Genomic DNA, 26724 nt, shown 5'->3' with positions numbered 1-26724 from the left:
CACAGAGATACTGGTTACCTGTTGGACGGAAAGAAAACAGTTGGGAAATGCCGAGAGGGAAGCTACGCCGATGAGCACAGATTACGCTTTAATCGCCTTTTGAAAGCAGAGTGGATTTGGATATGGAGCAGGTTACAGGGTATTTTATTGCAGAGTCGTGTGGGTGAAATGGAGAGGGCGGTAGAGAAAGGTTTACTGTTACGCAGAGGTAAAGCCGAGACACTGGACTTTTCCGATGTGGAGTTGTAGAATAATGATGAAGTACTGTCGAAAGTAGTTACTCTGTGGTAGTTATACAAAAAATGTTATTCCTACCCGCGGTAAACATCACTTTATAAATCAGATGATATTCTGAATCTATTCCGGTATATCAAACTGCGTAATAAAGTATTCGTCTTAGTGCGTGTAACAGTATGATTTAATTAGTCTTTCTAATCTCACAATGGTAAGCGTTTCATCATCGTTATGTGTCATATGTACAGCGCCAAGAATTATTAACAGTTTAACAGAGTGAGATCAGTAGAACGCTTCGTTCGCTCAGTATGCTAATTTTGTTTTTCTTCTCGCAGCCAAATCCTGAGATGCCATCCTCGAAGCCAGGGCAGCAGCTGGTTTAACATGAACAGTAAAGGCACCTGATAACCTTAAAAAAATTAAAAAATTTATTTTATCTTTTACATAATCTAGACCAAGCCCACGTGGTACTCGAGCAGCGGCAGTTAGGCGCATGGTGCCCGAGTCTTGCTCGTGCTGTGCGTAAAAATTCGTAGCTCACATTGGCTCTACTGCCCCCTGTTGGTAGCCAAGTAGACTGCACGAGGAAGAGTCTCTGCACTGCCCTGCGACATGGCTTTCGAATTCTGAACTGTCAGTACCCTGCAAAAGCGCATTGTATAACTCTGCTCTGTGTTGAATCTCCTCTTTCCTCCGTCTCCTAACTGTGCCTTTGTTGGCCGCTGCTCGCATTCTGCATGGTTTTTGCATTGGAAACTTCGAAGATAGTGGGGTTTTCACTAGTCTGGAAAAACAAATCGGAGAATTTAGTTCAGAAGCGGAAGTTGATGATTCTGTCACTGATCCAGATTTCTGTATGCTCAAGTAAGTAATAAATAAAAGAAAATAATGAAGATGAAGCGTTTGAAGTACTGTCTCGTCTAAACGAACGTTTGGAAATCAACTCTGGTAGTAAAAAATATCATAAATAACCACATCAAACACTTGTCTCTAAAGCGCGATCCGATGTCAACAAAATGCAGGAGGGAAAAACGTGCCGAAAAGAGTCATCCTGGTGGTGTCCAAACTGTGATGCAGTTTTTTGTGTGGCTGAATTTTTCAAAAGCTGCTACACTACAAATTATGTGTAATAACGGCATGCACAAGGTTTTTTTCAGGATGAAAACATAACTCCGCAAAACAAATGCCTGCTAATTGTAGCCGGCCGGGGTGTCCGAGCGGTTCTAGGTGCTACAGTCTGGAACCGCGCGGCCGCTACGGTCGCAGGTTCGAATCCTGCCTCGGACATGGATGTCTGTGATGTCCTTAGGTTAGTTAGGTTTAAGTAGTTCTAAGTTCTAGGGGACTGATAACCTCAGAAGTTAAGTCCCATAGTGCTCAGTGCCATTTTTTGCTAATTGTAGTATTTCATACAATAAGATCTTTAAGATTACATAAACAAAGCATCATTTCAAATGAAGTATCCTACACATTTATGGCATTCACAATTACAAAGTGATAATTCTAGAGGAATGTGTTTAGAACAGCAGTCCAGTCACTCCATCCAGGCCAGTCTCGAATCTGTTAAACTGGTAACTCGAAAATAACTCCAGCGCGATACCAGTAAATTTAAATTACCACCTTGTGTGTCCCTGCCTCTGTTTGCCTGGGCACTAGGTACATGCCTCGTGAAATATGGTAAACGAACCTCAGAGATTCGAAAGTTACGTTACTAGTGTCTTCATGCTATGTCTTTTAAGGATTCCTATTCGCAATTAATAAATCACGCTTCATGAATAGTTTTAAAAAATATTTTTATATCACTTGATGTACAGTGAAACTATAACAGCAACGATTTTTGCGTCAGTGTTGTTCGCACTGTCGTCATATTCTGGAAAACTTCATCAGCTTTATATTTTTATTATTAGTGATCTAACTGACGTTATTTTGGTTTTAAGTTCAAGAACAATACGAGTATACACAAGATGCAAATTCTAACGGATCTATGCGTTGCTTTGAAGTTAGTTTTTGTATAAAAGCGGCGGACGGTCTGAATCTGCAAAGAAGCTATGTGAAGGAATGTGAATGTAATGATAACCTATACAACCCACAGTAAAGCACCATGGCGGTGGTTTAATACTACGTACTTGTGTGTTTTCGTCTGACGTGCGTCACCTTATGTTTGATGGCGACAGTGTTTCAAAAGACAATTACTTCGAAATTTTAAAAGAGTGTTTACACAGTATTATTAAGAACTGGTTGTCAGACCGATGTTAAATTCTCCAAAGTAAGAACTACACTCCTAACGCTTACAATACAAAACAAAACAAAACAAAACAAAACATCTCTCTCATATATCAGACCTGAAATCTTGCTTGTTCACCGCACTTCTCTCACTTTTCTGTCTTCTGGCTGCTGAACTTAAAGACACATAGCATCAAATACGATGTTCTTGAAGCAGTGTAGACAACGCCAAATTTGACTGAGCCTGCCACGTATATTCAACGATTTCTGATAGGAAGCCTCTGTTGAAGCTACGCGACGCTGCTCCTCATCGAGAAACACGAAGCCAGCAGTGACGCAGGGCACTTGACCGAGCAAGTGGGTCCCAGATCATGACTGTAGAATGTGGCTGCTGTGGAAGATATTCAAATTATGGACTTATAATGTATGTCATGACGATTTCGCGCTGAACTGAAGGATCATCGAAAATGTAAACTTTCTAATGAATTTGTCTGCCAAATGCGCTGATCATAATTTTCTGGTATGGAAATACCAGCTCCAGTACACTCGCAACCCTTTGTAGGATACATAAAGCAATAAAAATGAATAGACTACGAGGAAGAAACCTAATCTAGAATTGTTCTCATTTCTAGAAGACCTTTATAATAGTTAACGAACAGTACCTGGGGAGGTATTTTGTGTGACTGCAAACATTCAAGTAAATCAGTGGAAAGCTCTCTCTCCGTCTCTCTCTCTCTCTCTCTCTCTCTCTCTCTCTCTCTCTCTCTCTCTCTCTCTCCTCCCTCCCTCTCTCTCCCTCTCTCTCTCTCTCTCGCTCTCTCTCTCTCACTCTCTCTCTCTCTCTCTCTCTCTCTCTCTCTCTCTCTCTCACACACACACACACACACACACACACAAATACAAATATACAAATGTTACATTTTAGCAGCTATCCATATTACTTTCTAATTCGTAATCTTTCCATTATTCCAATATCTGTAATTTTGTAATTTTTTTTAAGGGTGAAGCGTGTGATGGAGCAAAGTCTTCGTAAAATAGCATACCAGCTCTGAAAGTTTTTATGGTCTTGTTTCCTGTAAAATGAAACTCTCTTTCTCCCACGCCGTGACAAAGGACGCCTACAAAAACAATTCGTACAAAAATGTACATGTATTTTAAGTTAATTTTAACATGACTCACCAGAATGCTACTATAAACGCAAGTAATGAAACTGTTTACGGATATTTGGTTATTTCATTTGAGAAATCGTATTAAAACCTCTAGGAAAATTTTTGAATGTTTTGCATGCCATGAAAAAAGATGAAGTTTTAACATAAACTTCAAAACCTTTAGCATACCTTCGTATCGAAACGACGATCCTTGAAAAATTTTATCAGCTGAAAAACCATGTTCCGTGGAACTGTAAGAGTGGTGGCAGCAAGCACTATAGATTATCGGAGAAGAACTGTATTGTGTCGGACTGGTACAGATGATGAAATATGTGGAATTTAAAAACAGTGAGTCTGTGTAATAGAACTTAGGGATATGACTTTCCGATAACTGGTCACGTGTGTAGTATGAATCAATTAAGGGTGAGGTATCATGATCAGACTGTAACGCTTTCTAAAATTTTCATCCGTTATACAATATTATTTGATTCTCTGTTCCATAAAACGACTTTTGAAGCCTCAAAATCAAAAAGCACATCAACAAGACCCATTAGACTAATCAAAAGTAGCAACAATTTTAACAATTCCGACATTAAAATAAGAAGTACCAATTGAAAACGTTAACACAAGAAGAGGAGTCAATCAAGAAATGTAATTGACATCGACTACAGAACGCTCATCGAAGCGACTGTACCCTGAGAGAACAAAGATTGTGTACACTGAAGTAAAGCATGCTACCGACTGAGGGCTGAAAATAGCGGTGGTAAGTGTAGTGGTAGACTATGTCAGGTATTGAAAGCAATGATAAAACTATACAGGAGGAGAAACCGCAAAATCCTGCTTGTTATTCTCCTAAAAGCAAAACTCGTGCAAATGGTGCGGAACAACCAGTGACAAAATTAAAAAACATAATCAATTCTATAAAGGGAAGGAAGATTAGTGTTTAACATCTACGACTTTGAAGTCATTAGAGACGGACCACGGGATTAAATTGGGGAACGGCAGGGGAGAAAATAGGAAGTGACTTTTTCAAAGGAACCATACCGGCATTTTTCTGCAGCTATTTAAGGAAGCTATGGATAACTGAGCAGAGACTACAGGGCTTGAACAGCCGTCCTTCGCAATGCGAGATCGACTGGAAACACACGAATGTATGGTCTTCAGAAATTAGCGGACAATACTTAAAATTCGCGTTCCTCGGTTAAAATGAGAAGAAACTCTTACACTGATAAGGGACCGGACATGCTTAGCTTCCGAAACACAAAACGTTAATATGCGACTCCGTTTTATTTCGCCGCCACAATGAGTAACGAAGACACTAGACAACATCTCGTGTAGAGAAACATACCTCGCATGTTTCCACTACTTGCATACGACGCCATTGTTTTTATGATTGATAGGCGATGCGCAAATCGACGACCTGACAGCACACCGCAGAAATAAGGTCAGTGGGCTTAAGCCGGATGATCGTAGAAGCAAACAAATTCTCTGATCTGCCCACTGAACAGGATAAGAAATACTCAGGTGCTCACGTACATGCACGCTGAAATGCGCAGAATCTTCATCGTTCTTGCTGTCCAGCCTTCGACAGACTATAAGTGGTGTGTCGTTAAAGCGATCAGGAAGTATTCGTATAATGCAGCATATCGCGAGAGTAAAGCATACGTGGTTCAAATGGTTCAAATGGCTCTGAGCACTATGCTACTTAACTTCTGAGGTCATCAGTCGCCTAGAATTTAGAACTAATTAAACATAACTAACCTAAGGACATCACACACATCCATGCCCAAGGCAGGATTCGAACCTGCGACCGTAGCGGTCGCTCGGCTCCAGACTGTAGCGCCTAGAACCGCACGGCCACTCCGGCCGGCCATACGTGGTTCGAATTACATACAAAGTGTATTCTGATACTTACAGAGTGCCCTGTTTACATTATTTTTTGTTGTTATTTTTACATAAACTAAGAGCTCGGTAAGTGCTGCGTTCTGTTCTCGACACACTCTTGTATACGTCAGACAGGCTTCATCACCCAGTTTCAGTCACTGACTGAAAACTGGTATAAAGAACACGCGAAAAATAACAACAACAGTTTCGGATTTTATGAGGAAGCCCCAAACCTCTGCTTGAAAACAAAATGAAAAGTCTGTAAACCATATCTGCTTCAGCTTTACATACAGAACGAACATCTAACTAAAAAAGATAGAAAAAAATTAGATGGATATCGTAGAAATTGAAAAGTGGCCAGCAACATATAAGGGGAAACGGACGGTGACGGTAACGAATTTCAGTATGGCGTAAAGGACAGCTAACAGAACACTGAAGTTTCGATGGATAGGATATTTCGCACGAAGATAATTTAAGAGATGAAGCAAACGAAGCTTAAAATTGGTGACCATACAAAGTGGAAGACAGAAGGAAGCGGATTTTCTGGATACGTACGAGGAATTTGTGTCGCCAACGATAGGGCGAGACAGACTCCAGTAGCAGACGAAGAAACTGGAGCTAACAACAACAACAATGTCGAATCACAGATACTTCAATGCTCCACACTGAAAAACTGCATAACAGCATTTTTAATAGAGACCCAATGGAATGGTTTTGAAATGTTTGTAGTAAATGTAAAAAAATTAAAACTGCATCACGTTTTTCTGTTTTACGCACAATAACAGCTATAAATGGGAAGACAAGATTGCCCTCGCCGGTAGGGTGCTTTCATCACAGCAGTGCTTTAGCAGACGTGATCCTACTGGTTTTAAAGAATCCGCCCGCATTATTTCAAGGGCCATCAGAGCCCAACAAATGCTACATGTAATAAATAAGAAAGGAAGAGTCATGGATGCACTCGAGGAACTGTAAATATACATGATTGCTAAAAGAGAGTGCGAGGGTTCATTTAGTTTATAAATTATCTCTTCGCTGGTCTTAAGCTCAGAGAATTCTGTGATCCTTCGAGTCGTTGATAAACTCTACTTAAGTCTGTAGAACTCAGCTACTCTAATATGTATGAAGGCTTTTATTATGCGTTTGATTACAAGCATGATATGAAATTAATGAGCTAGGTACATCTCGTTTGAACAAACTCCAAACTTCCAAAGTCGAAAACAAGAGTATATACATCAGCATTTACATTATTAATCTTCCGGAAATTGGAGTTCCAAGACGTCATGATTTATGCAGAAGACTCTTTGCCGCCTCTGACCACTCCACACGTCATGACGCCAGTCACCGCTGGACGGCACAAAGGTCATGCGGAGTACCTCAGACAAAAAAAAAGTAACAAAACAAACGGAACAAGACCCGAACCTTACCAAATCTTCCCAGAAAATAACTGAACTTTTAACCTCTGTACAATTTTTCCAGATGAACAAGTGAACAGATATTCTGCTTATATAGCCTGTTCATCTATAAGTACATTCAAAATTGGCACGAGATTTCCCCAACAGTCAACGAAATGATTCATTTTCAAGAACTTTGGCCACAAAACATCTCATAAATCTCTTACCCTCACAATAGCGGGACAATATATTGAACGAACAGTCAGAATTATATAGCATGAGATTTTTAAAGAATTTTAGCCGAGTATATGATGAAATGAAAAGGCATAAATGTTGTCCAAACAGTCTGCAATCACATTTTTGTTATTACTGTATGTGACAACTTACTATTCGGCAAATTTGTGAAATTTTTAAATTTCGATTCTCGAAATTGTTGTTTTTATAGTCTGACTTCATTTTATACAAGCACTTACTACATGACATGACGTAAGCATGAACGTATTTCTGTGTGCCACGTGGAACACGTGTATGACAGCAATTTGAAATATACCGATAAACCATATATAATGGAGAGGCACCATATCCCCGGCACATATTCACAGGTACCATCAGCTGGGCCGCAGTCACTGTATGTCGTTATATCTTTGGACAGCTGTTTGCTGTAAACTGGACAGAGTCGAATCGACCTGCGCAGATCTATATTCTGTGCGACATATTATGAGATTTTATGTTTACAAACTTATTCCACCCTGAGAGTAATGTTATTTTAAAGCGTTGACGGATATGGAACGTTGTTTTAACTTTTGTTTTCAGCGGTTACGTACTAAAATCACTAGTATATCTTTGTATACACTCGCAAAGGGTGACGGTGTAAATTCACGAATATAGGAGTACGCGCTTGAAAATGGCAAACAGCTGAAATCAGCTATATAAGAGCCAAGATGGAATATGGAAATGTCACTCCATCGGATGTATAATGTCCTTATCTTCCTCCCACGTTTGAACTGACTCGACCAGACGTTTACAACATTGGTAGGGATTTACTTTAACGTGATCACGTAATCACGATTCGGGCTGAAATTTTTTCTATTAACGAATCGTTGGCAGAGGTGAAAGACAAGTGAGCCTCAATATCTAAGAAGGTTTGTGTCTCACAACAAATCCAGCGTTCTGTGACTCGCTTCCCAGTCGCTCCTGAAATTTGTTCTGTTACATGCACCTTTCTTTCCCCCTGGCAGTGACTGATTAATGCATAAAAAGCCACGTTAAATCTTGGTTCAGGGTGCACGTTAACTTGCAGTTCAGCTGTAATGGTACCATGCCTAGTAAAGCACTGCGGTGTTCAAACCAACCACCAGGTTTACCATTTCCTTAACCAAAACGGCTGTGTTTTGTTATCCAAACGTTCCTTTTCCGCCCACAACAACATGTTACAGCAAAATCAAAAACTGTGGCTGCTCAACTTTAACATCGTATACGAAATCAAAACACTTACAGAGACCATGTTTTCTTCACGAGACCTGTGTGGTATTTTGTAGCCTACTAAATTTCCATTCTTCCCGGAGCGTTACTCTGATCACGTAACCAAAGAAACTGTGGAAACTCGTTTTGTAGACGTTCTATAGCAGCCAAGACTTAAGACGTCTCGGTAACTAACTATGCCTAGTTGATTTATTACTATCATATAGTGAAACTCGGCGATTTTATGAACAATTTGCGATAAAGCGGCTTTTCCCTACTATGTTATTAATATTACATCCATCCCTTAACACGCGGACGTTAAAAATTCTTACCACCAACGTCTTCAACTGCTTTCGGTTGGTGGAATGCTTGCTCATTAATAAATCTTATTTTACCGATACAAGTACTTTTTCAGATGTGACTGTACATACCAAAAAATAAAAGCGATTCCAGACTCCAGATGAATGTCTCAGTCAAATGGTACTAATGCTCTGTTTCGACAATTTATATTTTCGCATTTCCCCATCACTCCAAATACAATGGAAGTAGGATTGCAGGTGAACTGCTTCTAGCAAAATTAAACTTCCAAAATGCCTCAGAACAAAACACTAACTCCACAGTATAACAAGGATAACGCTCGTTTGACTACATTTCCTGCAAACGTGACGTCATTTTGACGTCATGACGCAGTATCAGTGACCGCATGATCCTCTATTGACTTTGCGACACGTGAAGAATATGAATGTTATTGCTCCTCGATTAGCCTGCAACACTTTACACTGTCCTCATAGATTCCTGCCTAACCACACACTCGAAAGGCCGTACATAGTTGTAAAAAGAAAGCCAATTATTTATGAGAAGGAAAAGCATGCATTTTTATTGTTGTTCGTTTCAGTCGCAGCAATTTAAGCTGTCCTCCATTCCTGCCTAAAACGTACTCGGAAATCGCTTAATACTTATTTCATCCTCCGTTCTCAGATCAAAGTGATTGTAAATAACATCGAATATTGCAAAGCATACTTGTATTACATTCATAAGAAAGTCCCAGGACGTGTTGACAACACTGACATAAAAAAAATTTGCATGTGACGGGATGCGAACTCACAACTCTCCGCACAACGATGTCCATTACGCTACCACTTAACTATGCGTTATTTATTTCCTGTCTCGGATATCACACTCTCTCTTGAAGGCTTATATCGTTGATACGTCATTAAGTGACATTTAATGGTGACATGTTTGTGATAAATTTTCAGTGCTCCTTTGCTTTGAAGCGGTTTACTGCAGATTAGAAAACAAGCGTGTTACATGCTTCATTTATAAATTATTGCGATAATAACTCACTCACGAGAGAGCACTCTTATATGAAGGCATTAACCGTCGACAAATCATTATGTGACTTTTTATTATAGCAATAATTATAATGAATCATTCCAAGAATCATATGTTTTTGTAAATCTCCAGTACGCGAGCATGGAGTCTTGTGGGAGGCGCGTATGGAACACTAACTAAAGTCGATAGCCGATTATGAGGTCGTCGACATTGTGTGTGACGTCAAAATGACGTCACGTTGGCAGGAAGTTCTATGAAACGAGTGTTACCCGTGTAACAATCACGGAGTTCACAATATACCATGAATCATAGACGTTACTTCACAAAGTAAAGCTAACATTTATAGCAGGTAACTGATTTGGCGATAAACTACAGAAATTTATGTCTCATTGTTAATAAAATAAAGGAAAAAACAACTACCATTACACTATAGGAAGCAGCGCAACGCTTCAAGGTGACCAGGTCCAGCCTTGGTACGTTTCAAATGCTGTCATAATGGCACCTGTATCAGAAACAAACGCACAGATTAAAAAAGCTGCCCCTCCGTTCATGTTGGTAACTGGTGACGTGGTGACATGAACCCTGTTTACTCACCCTGACCATAATAAAATAACGCCAAGTACTTATAGGACTCTCCGTGACACGTTATACTCCGAGTTACCTTAGAAACTAAGAGTTCCGGGATATTAACAGGCTGTAAAACACTTGTGTGCCTCGTGAAGAAAACCTGTACAGTCTTGTAATTTTTTTTAATTTCGTGGCGTAAAGGTAAAGGCGAGAAATCACTACGAAACGTATAGAGTATTATAAAAGGATTCTAGTACAATGTGTACGCCGAAACAAGCAATAACTAAATCCATGCACAAAGCGTATCCTCATATCCACACCATGCGTTTCCACCTGTCGTAGATGGCGGCTGGTACTCTTCATGCTGAAAGATACCTGTGATTTCTGTTCTAAAATTATAAATGAAAAAATTTCCGTTCCCTCAGACGTATACAAGTATGATCCAACTGTTAGAAAAGACTCAAAGAACGAAAAAAATATAGCTATTTACTTTCATTCTGAATAGACAAACTGATGATACGCTAAAATGAATAACTTCCCCATACTGTTGCCGAAGTTCTGAATAGAGACTTTTAAGGAGGCCCTCTTAAACATGCAGGGCCATGATTATGAACAAGTTGCCCAACAATCGCGCGTTATAAAATCTTAGGAGACATCATGCAACAATTAGCACAGAGATTATATCTCACTTTCATTTTATCATTTGGTCTCTGGTATGGAGAATCTTTTGCTGTCTCCTGATTCATCAAGGTACTTGTCTGTCAGGATTCCGAAAAACCACAGAAAGCCATTAAGGATACCAAACCGCCGGCCGGAGTGGCTGTGCGGTTCTGGGCGCTACAGTCTGGAGCCGAGCGACGCAACGGTCGCAGGTTCGAATCCTGTCTCGGGCATGGATGTGTGTGATGTCCTTAGGCTAGTTAGGTTTAATTAGTTCTAAGTTCTAGGCGACTGATGACCTCAGAAGTTAAGTCGAATAGTGCTCAGAGCCATTTGATACCAAACCACCACCTACACACAGAGTGAAAGACAACGGAATTTACGTCGGTAAGATCTAAGAGCAACCTCACGTATCCGGACAGATCATTCTTTAATTTTGTTTAAGTACGCGAGCATTTTGTTTCCCGTGGGCTGGGTTTGAAAACGTAGCATGGCATAAGCGAAAACGAAAATAAACACGAATTCATCTAAGATTTCGGGCGAAGCAACGCGCTCTGGCACTTACCTGCAAAGTATTGCTGGCGGCTAGATTCAGAAACTGCGCAAAATTGGATATGAAACACATATATTCGATTGAAAACAAAATGTGATGCTAATGATGTGTTATTTCGCCAATGAAATGATAAAGATCCCAGTTTGAGACCACCTAGCATTCTTTCGTGGCTTTGTTACTGGAAAAGTACCTGACGAGAAAGGACGGAGAAAAAACTGCAATGATTTCTCCTGAAGGGACTGCGCCTTCCTAATAAAGGGCTGTTGGTGAGACTTTTCCATATATGCCTAAAAAAGCTTTGTGGAGGTTAAGCAGGCAAATTTCAATACAGCCTACACGATTTTTATGATGGTGTTAGCCTCGAATGTATAGAATCTCTTTTTTTCGTTAGTAAAAACGGCATCATCGTAAATTACTATCGGTGAGGGGCCCAACAGTCTAGCTGTATGATGATCTTCTGTTAAATGCTCCTTGAGAAATATACTTCACAGGAGGAAAATTTAGAATAAAATAACCGAAATAACTCGAATTAATCGGGTACTGTGTATATCTACGTTCCATGTGACTAAGAGTATGGTGCTATCGAAATTAAGGGAAGGAAATACTTTTTCTTAATAATCACACAGTTACTGCCGTATCACAATAGATGTATGAATACATTTCTTTTTTTGGCCGAAAGGAATTGATAAGAAGAAAATTTTCGATAGCAAAACCTGTAAAACACGATTTTACATATCGGACAGAACAACAGTGTGTAAGCAACGTGCCTAACAGAAATGGTTTGGAATCCTCTCGGACCACTGAAGTTGCCTGCGACAAAATACGAAGTCGCCCTATATTCACCTTCACAGAATCAGATATAAAGTCAAAAGTACATGCCCGGTCAGCAGAATTTTTCCTTTCTTCATACTGTATAACACCCGGCTGCCCGTTTCGTCTCGGGCAGGGAACACCATGGCACTGTGAGTTCTTTTGAAATATTGCACATTTCCTCATCTACTGCAGCTCTGCATGTCAAACCGTCCATGATGAGCACACAGTGTTAAACTATGGTTACATTAACAAAAACGTTGAGTATAAACTCGTTGGAAACGTAGCTTAAATGCTAATTTTATTAATTCTTGAAATGAATGGTTTCATAAACAGGCATTTTTGAAGATGTAGCAACGGTCCCAGTCATAGTAAATCTGTTTTATACACTTCAGTGTACCAAGATTTACAACTTTCGTCACAGTTCAAGCTCGGTCAATGGTGTGTACAGGGACAGTGGCGCTTTTGCCCGTGTTTGCTAATGAATGAAACAATTTCACTGTACCAGTCACCTTGCTCCCTACTGACCGATACTACGTGTTCTCAGGGAGCATTGCCTGGAAAATATTTCCGTTGTCATGTACTGCTTTCGAACAACCAGTGGTGTTCTGAACACATAAACATTTAAAGAAATAAATTAAGAAATGCTGTACTAGTAACAGTTTACTAAAGAAAATAATAGAAAGATGAGATTCTACACACCTTACTGTGTAAATGATAAATACCATGTGTACAAGCATATTTCTTTTATATCTATTAGTATAGAGTTAGGTGTGCAACGATTCACTCTTAGTTTTTTTCTCTATTCTGTTACATCATCCGATGACTTCACCATGACCAAGAGTGGTACGCGTACGTGAGCACAGAAACAGCTGTCATGTACGAACAGTACAACGAAAAGGTACCTGTTAACGACTGTCATGTATATTATTAAACGAAAAATGGCAGTTATAAAATGCTGCAGAGAACAAAATGAATGGCTAGAACTTATTATAAACCACTGTACTTGGTACCAAACTTTGACTTTAATATTCTGAGAGAGGGTTAATACGTCTGATGTATGAAGGTTTCAGACAATGACTATAGCCCAATCATCTGAAAAAGCGTACTTGCGTAGGTACAACGTCCCTTGATTATACTGTACAGGTGACTTAAAACGTCAGCTAACACGCTTAGCTTAAAATGAAGTGTTTCGTGGAGGATTTGGTCCTTTGGAAAGTGTTGGTGAAACGTAAGGGTGCAGTGCACCTTGTACTGGAGAATATTATTTATTTTACTTAAAACCTTGATTAGAATACTCTATTCTGTGCTCAGATATCAGGAGTTTAAGGCCAAACTTTTCTTTTGTTGTTCGTACTCGTGTATTAGATTAATTCAGAATTAGAGAGCATTCTGTATTGTCTTTTACGAACTTAACGTTTCATACTGACGTTTACCGTTAGCAAAACGATCAAATTCGTAAGAAATGATTATAGTTACTTAGAGATGAAGAACAGACAAACCTGGAGAGCTACATCAAATTCTTCGGACTGAAGACTCCCAACAACACCAATAAGTAATTTGTGGAAGCGACAAAGCAAACAGCTGCTTATCGCAAAAACAGAAATGGTAAATGTTGAAACTGTGTAAGACTTTTTGGGACAGTTCACATGCAACGTCTCAAGAACCAGCTCGTATCATAAACGTACAAATTTTTAATATCATGTTGTTATGTCTACTTGAAACAAAGGCAAAAAGCATTTTGGGGCTCAGCGTGCATTTCGTATTTAACCTAAACTACGAAGCAAGAGTTGATGCGTTACTTTAGTCAAAATGACAGCCTATTGATCAAAAGAAGCTCTAAACATGTCGTTTGTTATCACAGATAGGAGTAATCTACACATAACACAAAACTACAGTTGATGCTACAAGCCTCTCAGTAGAAGAAAAGTAGTCACTGAACACAGGGTTAATATTCATACACAGGAGCTGATTATACAAAGTAATAGTCGTAAAGGTAAAAATACAGTGACAGTGTGAATTGCGCCCGGGCACCTCTTTCAATTAGAACGTGGAATTCTCATTCTCCAACTAAATTAATTCCTAGAACATTAATATTAAAATTCACCTAAAATCACTTCGATATATTATGTTATTATCCTATCTACATTTTGTAGCATTGCTTCATCTCCAAGGTTTCAGCTGGCTTTTGAATGACCTTCATTGCGACGTCATAGCGACAGAAAAACATATTTGTGGGCATTTACAGAGAATTTTAAAATGAAGAAATTGTCTTACATATTCAGCTGTACTTTCTTCAATTTTTCTTTCTAAAAAATTCTCAATAAACATATACTCATTTCTGTGGTGTTAGCATCAATACAGCCAAGATGAACTTACGCTTCAAAATGTATACTGGGTCTTAAAATAAGTTACTTTAACGATATCGGGCTGATTTCATCAATGATTTACCCTTCATTTCACTGTCGTATATTGCCAATAAAAGTCATTGTGTCTAAGTCATCAAATAAAAGGATACCTTTCTCTTGGGATCGGCCGATCCCGGTATAATATGTCACCCTGGAATTTTAGCTACTTGATACAAAAACGTTATTTCTAATAAGTTTCTGACGTCAGTAACTCGCGCGTAATTACGTTATTTTTCCGGTGTTGTTATCAATCATAGTTATTACGATACAGTCCATAGCGGACGTAAGTTTTCCTACTTTGTATGAGAAAAAATGTAATTTCTTTGTTTGTGTACATATCTTCAACAATCACTCCTTCCCTTGGTGAAGTTACGAAAACAGTCTGCATGTAACTGCTAATTTTTTGTACTCGTTTGCTAACAAAAATGTAATTTTTTAAAATTCGTCAGTAGCGTTATAGTGCGACTTTTTTACCACGTATTACAACAAGAGGAGTGTTTCTATAACTCTATATTACTAGGATGTGAGCAATTATTGTATGTAAGTGAAATACACGAAAAATAAGAGATTTGTGAGATAAAACCGTCCAAAGACCAGTCACTGCCCACGTGGCGATACGAAGAAGCAGAAATAGACATGGATGAGTCAAAGGGCGACCAACCTACAAATATCGACCAGCAAAAAATGTGAAACTTTTCCATCCCTACTTTCACGTCCTCTATAAGACATAGCATTCTAGTAACATAGAAATATCGAGATCTCATACGGAAAACCAGTACTAAGCAAATATGGGAAAGATTAAAGGTGGAAGAACACTTAGAGAATCCTTATAAGGGTAACAGACTTGAGAACAGTAATACAGAAAGAGAAGAGGGATAGTTGAACATGAGATACGATATATGGTACTGCGAGAAGAATTTGAAAGATCACTGAAAGTCTCAAGTGGAAGCAAATCACCTGGAGTAGACGACATCAGCTCTGAATTATTTATATCCTTGGGAGATCCAGCCATGACAAAATTATTTCATGTACAAGATATATGAGAGGGGAAATACCTTCAGGCTGGAACAAAAATATAATAATTCCCATTCCGAAGAAGGCAGATGCTCACAGCTGTGAAAATTATCAGACTATCGGTATAATAAGTCATGGACGCAAAATATTTCCAAGAATTATTTGCAGAATAATAGAAGAACTGCTAGAAGCCGGTCTCGGATAACATCAGTTTGGGTCAGGGAGAAATGTAGGCACGCGGGAGGCAATACTGAGCCTATGACTTACCTAAAGATAGGCTGAAAAAAGGCAAACCTACGTCTACAGGATTAGTAGAGTTAGAGAAAGCTTTAGAGTGCTGTCTAGATTACACTCTCTGAAATTCTGAAGGCGGTAGGGGTAAAGTAGAGGGACCGAAAGGTTATTAACAACTTGTATAGAAACTAGATTGCAGGTTTGAGAAACGTGACAGGGAAGCCACCGATGAGAAGGGAGTGAGGCAGGGTTGTAACATTTCGCCATGCGTTTCAGTCTGTACCTTGAGCAAGTAGTAAAAGAAACCAAATTGAGATTTGAAAGGAGAGATAAAAACCTTGAGATTCAACGATGAAACTGTAATTTGTCAGAGACGGTGGTGAAACTGGAAAAGCAGGTGAACGGAATGGATAGTGTCTTGAAAAGAAGTTGTGTGATGAACATCAAGAAAACCAAAACATGTAGCCGAAATATATCAGGTTATACTGAAGGAATTAAACTGAGAACTGAGACACTAAGAGGAGCAGAAGAGTTTTGGATTTGGGCAGCTAAATACCTGATGATGGCCGAAGTAAAAGGGATACAAAATTGAGACTGACAACAGTAAGAAAGTTATTTCTAAAAAACAGCAATATATTAATATCTGATATAAATGTAAGTGCTGGGAAACTTTTTGAAGGTATTTCTCTGTAGTGTACCCTTCTATCGATTTGAAAGGTGGCCTATGGGCGATTAAGGGAGGCCGGCCGGGTGGCCGAGCGGTTCTAGGCGCTACAGTCTGGAACCGCGCGACCGCTACGGTCGCAGGTTCGAATCCTGCCTCGGGCATGGATGTGTGTGATGTCCTTAGGTTGGTTAGGATTAAGTAGTTCTAAGTTCTAGGGAACTGATGACCTCCGAAGTTAAGTCCCATAGTGCTCAGAGCCATTTGAACCATTTTGATTAAGGGAGAAGAGAATACAAGGTTTTGATATACGACGCTACAGACTAATGTTGAAGATTAGGTGGGTAGATAGAATAATTATTGAGGAGGTACTAAATCGAATTAGTGAAAAAAGAAATTTGTGGCTCAACTTAACTAAAAGAAGGAAGCTGATAGGCCGCACCCAGACGTACTATCGGTTTGGTAATGGAGGGAAGTGAAGGGAATGAAAATAGTAAAGGGAGATGAAGGCATGATACAGTAAGCAGGTTCCAATAGATGTAGGATACAGCTGTTATTAAGAGATGCAGAGATTTGCACAGGATAGACTCGCTCGGAGAGGTGCATCGAATCAGCCATCGAATTGAAGGCCACAGCAACAACACAGAAACAAGCAGGGTCGATATTTTTAAGTTTAATGGGTATGTTTTAGATTAGATTTTACCGTGACTGTTACTGATGTCATTTTAAACTACTGTCAACAGTCACAATTTATTTTATTTCGACTACCCGTTTCAGAGTTTTAAGTCTCCAACATAATTGTCTTCTACTGTTGAACTGTGCGGCAGGCTACACCAAAATCGTACGCTCAACATACATACGACTGATTACTTCACGTAAATCGTGCTCATGAAACGGGTAGAGGAAATAAAATAAAGTGCGACTTTTTACAGTTAACTTGTAGTTTTCAGAAGAACGATATGCTGAATGCAATACTAATAGCAATTATTATTTTTATTAACACTTGCAGCTGTGTATATCCCGGTCTGTACCCACAGCAGTGATTGAAGGCAGGCCAGTTAACCTAGTTAGTAAATAGTTCATTTAGTAACATAAATAAAACTGAATTCGCCTGTAGTCACATACTGCTAGTTAGGTAAATGACTGTGTGAGAGTAAAAGAAAATATTTATCTAAACATCGTTAATGCAAGAAAATACGAGTATAATAGTTGTTAGAAAAATAACTTCCTGCTTTATTTTAAAAGTAGCTAGCCTATTTTTGTATCAGATAAAAATACTTAGAACTGTTGTAATAAAGCATTAGCAGTCGGTAGCACTGCCTCTGGATTCTTGGATTTGTCGTCGCCACAAAACTCGCTCTCGCTAACGTAAAACAACAACAAAACAGTGAATTAGAAAAACACTAAAGATGATGCAAATGGTTGTTACATTACTTCTATGAAAGCTCTATATGATGATACTTGCTAAGTTTCCAGTGCAGAACCACGGTAGACTAAACATGTTCTGTCGGTGAAACATTGACTGTACGTATGCGCAGATAGCAGTGGCTACGTGACAAACGCAATATTTCGATAGGTAGACCGAATAAAATCATGTTTTGACATTACTGCGTAGCCTACTTGCTGAGAAATAAGGCAGACTATTAGTGGTAATTCTGAACGTAAACCTGGAGGATTAAAAGCCACCGACAATCGGCCTCAAGGCAGCCAGGAGAACGTGTTTCCAGGTCGCGCGACAAAGGAACAAACAGGAAATGTTTCCAGTGGCGGCACAAAACGCCGTAAACATGAAGCGCTGGAACCTCAAGGCAAGCGACTGACGGTACCAAAGCGAGCTCTATAGTTTCGCAGTAACAGACGCTGTAATACAGTCAGTAGTGAGTGAAGGTGGCATCGAAAAAGGCGTTAACATTTCCACACTTACCACGAGACAACGAAAGTAGCCTAATTTATGTACAGTACTGAAAAAACCTGTGTGCATACAGGTAGAAATATGGCAGCCAATACTAGTATTTTTCACCCAGACCATTTCTCAAGAACTATTGTTTCTTGCCCAGCAATTTATCATTTCGGCGAATTCCATATGCGACAGACTTGTAGTGTTGAGAAGCAGTGGTGCAGTAGCGGAAGTGAGCCACTACAAGGAAGACGCTTGTATTTTAAGCAAATACTTTTATTACTTTGTATTTACATTAGATCATTCTCAAGGTATTTAACATATAATAATTTGAAACACAACCATGATCTCATATGTACAAGATGAAGCACCCTCAGTTACATCCGTGGTCCGGAATGTTGTCTTCCAGAAGATGTATGCAGGGGGCACAGTCTTTCCCGAACTCTAGTATTAAGGACACAGTTCAATCGCACAAAAATGGAATATGGAACCGATATTGGTAACTTCTGTATTTCAAAAACGATATTGAAAATATTGTTTAAATGGTTTTGCTGTTTGAAGACAGCCTGAAAAGTCAGAACGATAATGCTTCACAACTGAGCAAAAAGAAACACAAAGTTCACAGAACAATTTAATTTTTGCCTACGTACTTCTTCTACACCATTCAGCTGAAAATTACTGCAAGTCTTAAATAAAAAGTTTTCTTTTCAGTACAGTTGCATTTTTCAAAATCGCATAGTAAAGTAAATATCTGTCGATTACAAAGGAAAAATGTGTTCGATTCCTTACACTATATCTAGGGATTGTAAAAGTGGATAACTTTGTAGATGTGACTCATTATATTACTTACTCCAGTAATCAGACAGTGAAAAGTGCATGCCGACGACTGCCACGTTATTCTGTAGCGCCTTAGAATCTACAAAGTACGTTCCAGTTCTCAAGGTCTCAAATCATATACTCATACACTCATTCGGTCCCAAGTACTCCATTAACGAGATCTACATCCGTGTAATCTCTCTGAACTAAGCAAACAGACGTCGAACAAAGATATTGTAGCTAAACCCGTCTAAGTAAAGGAAGAAGTGAGTTTTGGACTTGAAATCGCAACACCTATTGCAACTGGAAATTAAGTACATTATTCTCTCACAGGGATAAAGCAGCGTGTGTTAAAAATACAGTTCAAGATACTGCCTCTTTAAAAATCTAAAGAAGTTCCAGTAGTAGAAATGTTCGAACCCGTAATATCTGATATACACTGTGTCTCAAAGTCCTCGTTCACCATCAGTGGTGAGATGCGTCACTTCACACGCTCACGTCCGTGTCTCTATGTCCGTCACTGAAATCAGCGACCGGGCGGTCCCCAGGGGGAAAGTCCTCCAGTTCGCGAAGGCTCATAGTGGCCACTGGCTCTCTTACGAGACAACCCGCTACGAGGGAGGGGCGAAATGCAAAAGTGTGAAGACACAACTGAACCGAGAATCACGCACCCCTCTCAGGGTAGGGTAATAGCTGCCTTTATTATTCTGTCCGCCAGAACTGGGATGAAAAAAGGTCGTTTGTTTTCAGTGTGGGCAGCACAGATTCCAGTAACTTCCGAAAACGTACGAATTTTAAGAGGCCCCTTGCACTTGTTGCTCCCAATCCCTGAAGCTACCGAGCCAGATGCAAGAAACGTAATAAATTGTTCGGCACCACTTTTATTATACTGCTAACTCTTGACACGTGAGTAGTGGGCTCAAGTACATGAGAGAGAGAGGAAACTGTCTCACCTAGATTGGATAATCGCATTTTGTTTCCATGGTGGATAACTGCAGTTTGCAATGACTTCCGAAAAAAGTGTGGCCTAAAGGAGCTACGTAGCACCTGCAGCTTTGTACGCCTGAAAGTCTACACACTATACGGAACAAAAAGAGAAAAAAAGTTATAAAATCGTTCTCCATTTCTTTGATTGTGCTGTGACTCTTGACAAATGAGTAGTCATCTTAACGAAAAGGAGTGTGAAAGTTGGCAATCAAGACCCCCTGCTGCTCTCGTGAGTATGTTGAGAAATGAAACTGTTTCGTAATCTAGCAGTATCGCTGGGAAGAACATGTGCGGTTTTGTGCCGTAGCGAAAGCAACAAAATTCTGAAGTAATAATAATACCAATTTGTTCAAGTCGTAAAGAATCTAAAAATTTTGAATTTCCCTACGAAAGCTCCGCTTTGGGGCTGTAGCTTTCTTCCGAAAGAAAATTTTGAGTAAAGTCATCAATTTACGAAAGAGACGGGATTGAGGCTACGGATGACGTGGAATTTGGTAAATTTGTTATCTTTTTTATTGTTATTATTAACAATAGAGACGCTCTGCAAACAACATGCGCTTTACAAATTGGTTCACCTGCTTCTTACGTGGCACTAAAGTCGTCGGTGAACGAGAATTTTGAAATTTTTTTTACGTATGAAGCTTCTAAGATGTAAGACTATTAAGATTTCCACGTGTTTCCGTTTCGCGGCTTGCCAAGTAGCAAGAATATACTCAGTGCCAACAATGTACTCAGTTCTTTGAGGCGACGGAAATTCCAGGGGCCATATCGCAAAATGCGAACGAGTTCTTCTTTGCGAACAGATTTGTCGACGACTTGTAGGAGGTTGCTAGACCCTGTACTTATGTACGTACGCGCATCCACGCAATGAAAAGGCAATCGCTCATGCTGCGCATTTACGAAGAGCTAGCTGCGTAAAAAGCTGTTGAAATGGTGGACAAACATCTAAGTAAATAGACGCTTGCTTATCAGATGTTCAATATAGTTGACGATGCTAATTTTGCGTACAGTATTTGTACTGTAGACAACGAAGTGCTACGAGATTTTGGCCTTACTTGAGAGAGATAACCTGGTAGGCAGACCGAAGGAGACGAAGAAGACTGGAAATGAGGGAATGAAAGATTAATTCCCTTATTTTTGTAACATATTAGCAAAGAACTGGATAAGTGTTCCACTGAAAGCTCAGCATCGGTCGTCCCCGTAGTTCCGTGAGAGTTGCTTGGTCAGAGTTGGCCCCCTTCTGCCCTGAATACTTTTGTAAGTCAGTCGAAATATTGTGTGCGGAAGTGAAATCTTAATTCCAACAGGCACTTAGAAGCACTGCTTCCGCAGTCTTATTAGCAGCAAACTCTCCACACTTTCTCCGAGTATCTGTAGCTACTTACAGCCTAAAATTTTGTTTCGTGTCGTTTCATGTTCTCAACTTTTTTCCCCGTTAGAACTCTGTGCTTTTCAACAGTCGCAAAGAGATAAAGACAATGATTCGTTTCCATTAAGCCAGCCTCTGAGAATGTTGACATAATGTCTAGTAGTGAGATAAAGATTTCCAAGAAACATTCGGCGCTTTTATAGAAGAAAATAGCGGCTCATTGATTTCGTTTTAAGACATCTGAATTGTGTTATGTGGCGCTGCAATGCTCGCCAGCGAATGTTTCTGGAAGATCTGCTCATTAACAAAACAGAAAGCGTCTAGTGTAACACGTCCGAGACTACGTAGGTAGAAGGATAACAACAGCGCGTAATGATCGATCAGTATTTGGTAACTGTGAACAAATTTGTTGGTAAAGAAGAAGTGACAAGAAGTGCGTAAAAGGACACGCCAGGTCGGCTGCAGCTGGTGGCAATGTGCTGTCTTGCCATGTTCACAAACTGCAAGCGCGATCTCACCGGATTTCCCTCCATTCTGTCTTAGCAGATCTGAGTATGGACAGGTGGTTCACTCCCGTCTTCCCATGACGCACCGTCTACCAATCACGCCATGGATTACATCCAAACAACTTTCGCATGTGAACAATGAGTTTCTTTCGGGTAGGTTCCACAGCTGTGCAAAACTTTTCAAATAAAATTTCCGCTTTCGATTGTAGTTACTGTTTATTTTGCTCTGTTGACCAATATCGGCTGTTACGCCGTTTTGAAGTGGCAGTTGACGTACACTAGGGCAGGCCCCCAAGCTCTCCAGCTATATGGCAGACAACAAAAAACTTTCCAAAAGTAGTCATGTAGACAATTTGTTTAACAGCAAGGTTTATGTTTGCCCGCCGTATGTCTGATCAGCTTGTTGGCATGTGCGTGGGCACGTGAGACCGCCTCTTCGGAATGCCATAATAGTCGAAACTAGTCGATACTGCAAAACAGCCAGTAAATACAGTGGAAGACGGAAATGTAATTTGAGGAATACAAAACATTTTCCACAGGGCCCGAAGTATGAAGAAAGTAAATCGTGGATGAACCTTGGGGCACCCGACAAGGAAGTAACAGAGACGAAAGACCGACTACTCCCGTGAACTGAGAATCCTGCTACCTAGGCACAATGTCTTCTAGGAGCCAACCGCTTTCAGGGTGCCGTATCAACAAACAACAACAGCCCTGCTCGTCCCCATCTGATGGTGCGAGCGGCGGCCGTGCTCGGGCTGCAGCGGGACTTTTAACTTAAGAAGAAGACTGTTTTCAAAACATTGCGCAGACGAAACATAAACGTCATCAAGACTAACACGTCATTTATCACACCGAGGGAATCTGAGCATCCAGTTACGAAGGAAATGATTTGCGAACGGGAACTTCCACCAGCTTTATTTCGCTTTTATATATTTATCTTAAAGTTTTCTTACGCGAGCAGATTCGGTGTCACAGCTACCCCATTCTCAAGTGTTCATTCACGTATACAGCCAAACTGTTGAGCCGCTCGAAAGCTTGGCTGAGTATAAGAAAGAGTGCTTGAGGATGACGTTGCGGCGACACGGAAAACTAGTCGCGAAAAAATGAAACATAAATAAATAAAATAGAAAAAAATGGGATCTGGTACAACTTCTGTTCCAAAACTCTGTATCTGTTTCGTGACAGCAAGCAGTGTTCCCATTCTAGAGTAATGGAGAAGATCATTGAAAACTTGGAAGTTATGGCTGTCCGAAATCACAGCTTTAGAGGGGTGCAAAACTGTTGTGTACGTAGGTAGAGTTTTGGAGAGGGCTGACAGTGCACGAAATTCTCGGCAAGGCCACAGGGAAGTAGCCAAGATGAGGGACATATTTGATGTCGTTCAGGCAGAACCGTTTTCTGCCCTCCGTGAGGAAGCGCGAATATCAGAGCGGCCTATGGACAGACGAGGAGACACTTTCTGGAGACTACTCTTTACCGTGTCGCGCACACCTTACGAGAGCAGTCTCGCAGGGCGCGTCGGAGGTGGCGTTGTCGTGGCTGACAGAGACGAGGAGCCGACTACTCACGTGTACTGAGAATGGTAAAAAGTAGGCGGTACGTGTTTTAGGACCTAACCGCTTTGACGACCCCGTATTTTGCGCACAATATTGCGACAACGATCGTTGCCGAATTCATCTGGTGGTGCCACAGCAGGCCATACTTTCTCACTGGACTCTAGCGAGGCTGACACGTTACGAAGAGGACTAGGTCCGATTTCAAACCATTGTGCACAGGGAGGAAAGCCTCAGCTCGAGTGGCCTCTAGACAGTCACGCCGAGACACTTAGAAATTACGGGTATCCGAAATTACCGCTTTGGAGGGGTGGCAAGCTACTGCTTACGCAGGCAGAGAGGTTTGGTGCGTGAATCTCGCGGCAGCTGACAGGGAAGCGGCAGAGGGGATCACTCGACCTCGTCCACTGGGAACTCCGTCCCGCCCTCAGTAACGCGGAGGCTGCAGAGAAGTAGGGGCCACACCTGGATTCCACTGTTTACCGTTTCCGGCACTCCTAACGGAGAGACGCGTCGGGAGGCGGCGTCGTGGCGGCGGCGCCTCAGGACCAGGCGGCCCGCGCCGCTCGCTGACGTCACATGTAGAAGTCGGCGGCGGCGGCGGCCGGCGAGGCGGCGGAGGCGGCGTCGGCGCGCGGGGGCGGCGCGGGGGCGGCGTGGCGCAGCTGCTGCTCGAGGCGCTGCTTGTACAGGTCTCGCTCTTGCGTGACGCGCGCCAGCTCCACCTTGAGGCGCTGCAGCTCGGCCACCAGCGTGCGGTTGGTCACCTCGAGCTCCTGGCGCTGCTGCAGCCGCTTGCTGCGGCAGTTCTGCGCGTAGCCGCGGTTCTTCAGCGTGCGCCGCTTCTGCTTGAGGCGCACCACCTCCTCGCGCGGGTAGCCGTGCAGCTTCTTGTTGAGCTCGCGCACCGACAGCGACATGAGCGCGTCGTCGTTGAGGATGTCCTCGGTGGAGGAGGCGGTCGAGGCGGCGTACTGCGGCTGCGGCGGCGGCGGCGGCGCCAGCTCGTGGTGGTGCTGCTGGTGGTGGTGGTGCTGCGGCTGGTGGTGGTGGTGCGCCACGGGCGACACCGAGCCGGCGCCCAGCGGCCGCACCGGCACCTGCTCCTCGCCGTGGTGGTGCCCGTGGTGGTGGTGGTGGTGGTGGTGGTGGTGCGGCGCGTACTCGGCCAGCAGCTTGCGGCAGCCGCCCGCGATGACGGAGGTGGCGCCGGGAGCCCAGCCGGCGGCGGCGAGCACCGGCGCGCCCTGCGGCTCCATCATGTTGTCGGCGGCGCAGTTGGGCCGCAGGTCGAGCGGCTCGGGCGCCAGGTAGCGCACGGCCGACTGCGGGAACCAGCCCATGTCGTCGGCGAGCGCGCCGGCCGCGGCCACGGCGGCGGCGGCGGCGGCGGCGGCGTAGTGCGGGGGCGACGCGCTCACGGGCGGAGTGTCGGGCGGCGTGCCCGGGTGCTGCAGCGCCACCAGGCCCGGCTCGCCGCCGTGGCCGTGCTGCGCCACCGCCTTCACCAGCACGCCGGCGTGCTGCTGGCCCGCGCCGTACAGCGGGTGCGCGTCCTCCCCCGGCGGCGTCAGCAGGTGGTGCGGCGGCGACGGCTGCAGCAGCGGCATCGACGGCAGGCGCTGCGGCTGCTGCTGCTGCTGCGGCGGCGGCGGGGGCGGCGGGGGCGGCGTCTCGGCGCCCGCGCCCTGCTCGCGCTTCACGGCGCCCTCCAGCCGGTCCAGCTCGAACTGCTGCAGGTACTGGCCCGCCAGGTCCGAGTCGTCCGCCTCCATGGCTGCTCCTGCAAGCACGCCGCCCAAGGCTTCAGGCGAGCGCGACCGCGAACGCGAGCGCTGCGTCTCCGCCTCCACCTCCGCCCCCACCTGCTCGCGGCGCGAGTCTTCCCCAGTGTGGGCTTCGGCGCGGCGCAAGGCCGCTGCCTCTTTCGCGTACCGCACCGTGTCTGCCCCTTAGTTTCCACCCACCACTCTTGTAGGCGACAGTAGCGGCTGTTCCCCCAAAAACGGTCCGACTAGCTAAGATGACCCCAACCGGCGCCAATAAAAAGACCACTCCGTCGCAAAATCGACCAGAATAGCGTCTCGACTCTGAACAGTCTCAATTGCACCTGAACTGCTACATTGTCACTCCCTACAGTTACTGTAGAGAACACTACCAGACTTTCAGCTTTACTGCCCCTGTCACCCTAGCCCTACTTAGCCCGCTGCCGCGCTCGGTTGGAATACCCCCAGTCGCACTTCGCGCCGGCTAGCCGCGACTTACGTGTGTCCTGCGTCATGTCCCGCCGGGCGGCGACTGGCGACTGCTGGTGCGTCTGCTCGGCGCTGCTCGGCCGTCGTCGCCTCGGCGTCGTGGTCGCGCGCGCAGCCCGCCGCGCCGTTTTATGCGCGGGCCGCGCCGCCCGGGGTGGGGGGGCGAGCCGCGCTCCCTTTGGACGGATCCGCCGCGGCCACGCCCACCGCCCCCCACCACCGCCGCCACCGGCCGGAAGCCGCCGCGAGCTGCGACCGCCCACATTCTGCGCGCCGGACCCTGCCTCGCTCCGACATCACTTCCTTTCAAAATACTCAGAAAAAATAGAACGAAATAAATTACATCCAATAGCCCCCACAATTCGTCCATCACGCGGTTACGCCACGATTTTTGCGCCCCTTCACACCCGCTTGCTTCCTCCGCCCGGGGACCGTACGTTTCGCGATCACCAGTTACGCGACCGCCATCGACAAAGAACAGGTGCATGTGGACGGTCTGTAAAGAATGTTGATTTCCACTTCAACCAACGAGGGCTCGTATAACCCTCGGACGGACAGTTAGACATATTTTCTTACCTACGGCTATTCGAGACAATACACTGTCGTCGCACCTCATTTCTACGTTTAATAACATGCTCTTTAATTACTCCACTGATAATATCCTCCTACTCTTTAATGGAAACAGTGCCGAAATCAAGAATGTCTTCAGCATGTGGACAGCATGCATAACAGCGTCAAATTTACCACTGAATATGGAA

The 26724-nt window shown here is 43.0% G+C and overlaps 1 protein-coding gene across 1 annotated transcript; it reads right to left on the bottom strand.

Moving 5' to 3' along the window:
* Positions 1-537: 537 nt before the first annotated feature.
* LOC124616611 (transcription factor MafA-like) lies at positions 538-25486 on the bottom strand. Its single transcript, XM_047144933.1, has 2 exons — positions 24348-25486; positions 538-643 (listed from the first exon to the last, which is right to left on the bottom strand). Exons 1-2 carry the CDS (start codon positions 25484-25486, stop codon positions 538-540), a joined length of 1245 nt encoding a protein of 414 aa, XP_047000889.1.
* Between the last annotated feature and the right edge of the window lie 1238 nt (positions 25487-26724).

This window comes from Schistocerca americana, chromosome 5 (assembly GCF_021461395.2).
Source record: "Schistocerca americana isolate TAMUIC-IGC-003095 chromosome 5, iqSchAmer2.1, whole genome shotgun sequence".
NCBI lineage: Eukaryota > Metazoa > Arthropoda > Insecta > Orthoptera > Acrididae > Schistocerca > Schistocerca americana.
Note: the sequence above shows the minus strand (reverse complement) of the source record. Positions and strands in the feature narration are given on the sequence as shown.

Bases quoted from the DNA above. Each gene is read 5' to 3' on its own strand.
- LOC124616611 (XM_047144933.1), bottom strand. From the start codon at position 25,486: ATGGAGGCGGACGACTCGGACCTGGCGGGCCAGTACCTGCAGCAGTTC. The intron at 644-24,347 runs GCGCGCCGACGC...AATTTTTTTAAG, and splicing joins GCCGCCCCCGCGCCGCCCCC to GTTATCAGGTGCCTTTACTG.